A 5,081-nucleotide genomic window follows, 5' to 3' on the forward strand; every position below is an offset into this window, starting at 1 on the left:
CGCATGGTGGTCTAGTGCTGGGTGTCGCAGGCTGGGCTGGCAGTCTGAACTAGCACCAGGAAAGCTACTTCATCTGAGGATGCACATTTGTAATGCTAGCTGCCAGAAGGCCAGCCCCCAATTCATGGTGCCCACATGCACAACGGGACAGAACACTGCCCGCCTGCCCCATGCCCATGATTGTTTTTCTATAGTTCAAAACAAAATAAAACAAAACTACTCCCAATTCACTGCCATTGAGACGATGCCCACTCACAGCGACGATGCCCACTCACAGCGACGATGCCCACTCACAGCGACCTTACGCGACGGGGTAGAAACTGCTCCTGTGAGTTTCCAAACTAACTTTTTTTTTTTCTCCACTTTTTGCAATAAAATTTTTAAAAACTTTTAGCATGTATCTTTCATTTTATTGTTTTCCAGTTTTATTGGCATATAATTCACATATTGTACAATTTAATCAGTCAATCACATCAAGAAGAGTTGTAAATCATCAAGAGACTGTAACTCTTAACGGGGGTATATAGCCCCATCTTTCTCCTCTGGAGAAGAGTGGCTGGTAGTTTTGAACTGCTGACCTTGAGGATTGCAGCCCAATATGCATAAGCACTGTGCCACCATGGCTCCTTTTCTACAGTTAGTACTCACTAATTACTTAGTATTTACTGACAAGTAGTTTTGATGAAGTTTGAGAGTAACTTAGAAAAGACGAAGGTTAACCTTAAAAAATTATCAAGCTAGGATGATCAACCCCTTGATACTCAAGAACCGACTATCCCTCCTGATTCAGCTCTCTGAATCCAGTGCGTTTTGGGCTTGCTGACTCCACTGTGGGACATGACCTTACCTCTGCTCTCCCCTCGTTTAGCAGCATTGCTGACGGGCCCCAGCTCTTAGTAAAGAGGAGGAGCACTGTCCGGTATCATTTCACTGGTGGGTGTGAGAAGAAAGAGAAGCATCTCCTCTCGGGCTGGGATTTCCTTTCTGAAACGTCCACAGACCACGAGAGACCACGGGCAGGACGCTGGTGTGAGCCACTACCACTAACCAGCTCCACGGAAGGCTCCCTCTGCTCTCCTGGGACCGAGGTTTCCTTCTGTGCACGCTTCTCACGTTTTCTCATGCACAAATGGAACAATACAACATCCAGCTCATTCTGATGCAATCTGCCTGGTGATCACACTTGGAAATGGAAATCTTGCCCAAGTTCATGGCCCTCATATTTATCCACGGCCACTTGATCTTCTTCGAGACGGTATTAAAGAAATCCAGGCGCGGTCACTCTCATGTTACTACATCAGAGCGACGTTCTATTCATGATTCCTCTTTAGAGAGCGCGGGGTGTGTGAGAAACCCGGCCTCCTCTCCTCTGAAGTCCATGCTGCGCTCAGCCCTCGGCCAGCCTGCTGAGGTCCGTGCGACACCGCCCAGTGGTGAGAAAAGCAGAGCCTTTGGGGAGAAGAGAAGGCCTTTGCTGGTTCTCTTTGATTCTTTTCTGTTTTAGCCAAACTGGCGGAGAATGAGTGGAAAAATAATTTTTAAAGCGCCAAGCCTGGGCAGACACAAGAGCACACTGCTGCGTAAACCAACACCTGAGTGTCTGCTGTAGCTTGTCTTGCCTGTCCCTCCAGGCCCTGAGAAAATACAACCCGATCACTTCACTCGTTTCTAGAAGATCAGGGGACAATGGTCAAGAAGGAGTCTCGATCATCTTCATATGCACCTCTCTGGAACTCAGCCCTGCCTTGCCTACTTAGTTTTTAAAAGAAAGAAAGAAAAAGAAAACTCGCTGACATTGAGTGGATTCTGACTCATAGGCACCTTGTAGGGCCGAGTGGACGCACCCCTTTGGGGTTGCCAACACTGTAAATCTCTGTGGAAGCAGACAGCCACCTCTTCTCATCTTCTGTGGCGTGACGGATGGGTCTGAACCGCTGATCTTGCGGCTAGCAGCTCAATTCGCAGCCCACTACGCCACCAGGGCTCACCAAACACTTGAGTGGCAAGTGACAGAATGAATGAGTTAAAGGAACGAGTCAATAAATGGGTGAAACATCAAGTTAAGTAAGTAATCATTGGGTCAGGTAGCTACATTTTTATGTGTACGTCTTGTACAGCTAGATTTCCAGTTTAAGTTCATCAGGAAACACTTCTTATGCTTTCTCTAATGCCTTGTAAGTAGTATGCCTAGAATTTGCTGCTCAAAAGAATCAGCATTGAATGAACGGTGTTCTTCTTAAAGCTCAGCTTGAGTTCATTTTTTATTATTTTGGGGTGAACACACATACTCAACACTGTTTGTTCCTCTTCTTGCTGAATGTCTATCGGCAATTTCCCTCTTGAATAAAGTGAAAGAAATGGGAGGAGGAAGTAAAATTGATGAGGCTAAATTTTTCTACTTGGAGATGGTGACTAAAAGGTTCAAAGAAGGTTAGAAATTGTAATCAAGTTCTTTTAGTTTAAAACTGTATACATTACTATTTTAGTTTAAATTTATATCGTATCCCATATCCTACAGTTCTAAAGATTCCTACATAAACATTCCTACATTCCTACCCTTTAGTTCTTAACTAAAACATCTATATCCCGATAAGCTATAAAAAAACCTCACCGCCATTGAGTCAATTCTGACTCATCGTGACCTTGTAGGACAGAGTAAACAGCCCCTGTGGGCTTTTGAGATTGTGACTCTTTACAGCATTAGAAGAAACCCTTATCTTTCTCCCTCCGAGCAGCTGAGGGTTTCAAACTACTGACCTTGTAGTTAGCAGCCTTAATGTAACCACTATGCCACCAGAGCTCCTAGGATAAACTATAACCCCCAAACCAAGCTCACTGCCATCCAGTCAATGCCGACTCACAGTGACCTCCTGTGGGTTTCCCAGACTGTAACCGTCTACGGGAGAAGACGGTCTTTCTCCTGCAGAGCTGCTGGTGGTTTTGAACTGCCGACCATGTGCATGGCAGCCCAACTCATAACCATTTCGCTACCAGGGCTCTCTTAGATACCCCCATAATGCTGGGGAGGCCAACTATCAGAACCATGGTGTCTCTTTTTTTCCCTTTGGAACAAAACAAGCTAATAGCAAATTATGGTCTCTTTATAAACGTCTAAGCCAAATAATTGCTTGGATGAAGGATTCATCTTCGACTGCAGAATTTTCAGTAGCTTTGTTGTGGTCAGGTTCTCACAGGTAAGATCCAATCTGTTATTTACTTTAATGATCATTTGGGGGCTTGCAGTGTTGACCTGGGGCTTACCTCAGAACAGGTTTGAAATACTTCAGCATGATAATCATGGCCTTGCTCGTCCGTCAGTTCCTTTAAATCATGCCCAGCAGAAAATACGGGCCCCTCTGCTGCAAAGGGTTCCAAGAGAGAGAGAACGTTGTAAACAGTCACAGTGGGGAAGTTCACCTGCTTGTCTACTAAATCGGCAAACACTCAGTTGTGTCTATCTGCAGCCCTTTAAGGTAGTTAGTGATCCAGCGTTGCTAAGATTCCTGTTATCTTTGAAAGCCACAGCCAGTCTTTGGTGAAGCAGAGGCCACAGGTCGAGCATCTGTGCACGAACAGGTCTGTGGTGGGAGCTGATGACACAGGAGAAGGCTCAGGGCCTGCGGGCGATTCCCTGCTTCCCTCGGGTCCTACACGTTTGCTTTTGGACTGTGTGGCCCATGTGTGCCACGCCGCTGATTCTGACTCCGAGGCCAGTGTCGCGTGGCTCCCTAGGGTTTCCAATGCAGTAATTCTTTACACATCCCACTGATGTGAGATGTGTTGCATTTTCTCTGAGTGCTTTAAAACACTGCCGTTACTTTTATTTATACCACCATCATCCCAAAAGATAATTCAGTAAAAATTCTTACTGGGAAAAGAGCAAGGGCAGAAATGGGCCAAAATAAGGCAAGTTTACTGGCATCATTAAAGAAGACATCACAGATGTCAGTAAAAGCTTGGTAAAATTTGAAGAGACCAACTAACCAGGTGCCTAGTAGCAAGCTCCTGGCTAACTGCGGCGTCTGCCCAAAGGTTAGTGGTTAAACCCATCTCATAAGGGCCCATGGGGGTACTCAGGAATTAGAATTCTATGATTTTAATCAGAAGACCAACATAGGTAAGTGTGGAGCTGATTACGATCTGACAAAAAGGAGAAGATGCATGTTTCCATTGAATAGTAATCATTTCTCTACTTCCCACAGTCAATGGTGCTGTGAGCCGAGCCTAGCAACCCAAGGAAAACAACCAAACTCACCTCCATTTATTCTGACTCAGAGCAAGGCAGGACACAACTGCCCCATGTGGGTTTCTGAGGCTGCAACCCTTTACAGGACTGGAAAGCCTCATTATCTTTCTCTCAGTGTGCCTGGTGGTTTGAACTGCTGGCCTCTCAGCTACCAGGGCTCACCTGCCCAGGACTTCTCCATCATTAGTGTTCTTGTAAAGGAGCTGCAAAAGCAGTTCTCTGGTTAAGTGAGGGAATGCCCGGTTAACAAAGGACCTGTGCGATATCGTTTCTGGGTACCTCAGAACACGGAGGGCAGATGTCAAGGGAATACCTGAAATGATGATGACTTTCAGGTCCTTGCTGTCAGCATCATGGAGAAGGTCGCTCTGGAGAGACTGCAGCATTGCAAGGGACAATGCGTTCCTCTTCTTTGGATTGCTCAAGAGGATGTTCCTGTGAAGAGCATTTTATCATTGCCGGGTCAGGCACCAGTCAAAACAAGTTAGGACCCCTGCAATTCCATTCTAAATCGGGAGCTATTTTTACCAGGGGAGGAAAGAGAACGGCTGGTGTTTGGCCCATTTTCAAGGGCCTGTCAACTCTCTGGCCTTACAGCGAAGTCAACATTAAGGAAAAGACTCCCTGAGGCGCAGGCTGGATTTTCTCCCTTTTCCCTTGATTGATTTGTTCCTCTTTTTCTCCAGGCTTGCTGCCAAAAACACAGCTGTCACCTCCCTGGGACGGACAAGCCACAGAGGGGTGCCAAAGCATCACGGGCCATACTGAGAGGCTGCAAGTTTGTTTGACAGCGGCAGAGACGCAAGCAATCTGATGCAGGGGCTACCTTCAACTC

General features: G+C 46.2%; 1 protein-coding gene across 1 annotated transcript in view; it reads right to left on the reverse strand.

Annotated features, from left to right (window-relative positions):
• ECHDC3 (enoyl-CoA hydratase domain containing 3) overlaps window positions 1-5,081 on the reverse strand; it is a 23,320-nt gene that overhangs the window by 13,318 nt on the left and 4,921 nt on the right. Inside the window, exons 2-3 of the mRNA XM_030889050.2 lie at window positions 4,560-4,681; window positions 3,262-3,359 (exon numbers count right to left, since the gene is read on the reverse strand). Of these exons, the coding sequence (XP_030744910.2) occupies window positions 3,262-3,359; window positions 4,560-4,681 (220 nt within the window). The remainder of the gene's footprint in view (window positions 1-3,261; window positions 3,360-4,559; window positions 4,682-5,081) is intronic.

This window comes from Echinops telfairi, unplaced genomic scaffold (genome assembly GCF_000313985.2).
Source record: "Echinops telfairi isolate 266 unplaced genomic scaffold, ASM31398v2 ScPeMD7_7473;HRSCAF=8511, whole genome shotgun sequence".
Classification (NCBI taxonomy): Eukaryota; Metazoa; Chordata; class Mammalia; order Afrosoricida; family Tenrecidae; genus Echinops; species Echinops telfairi.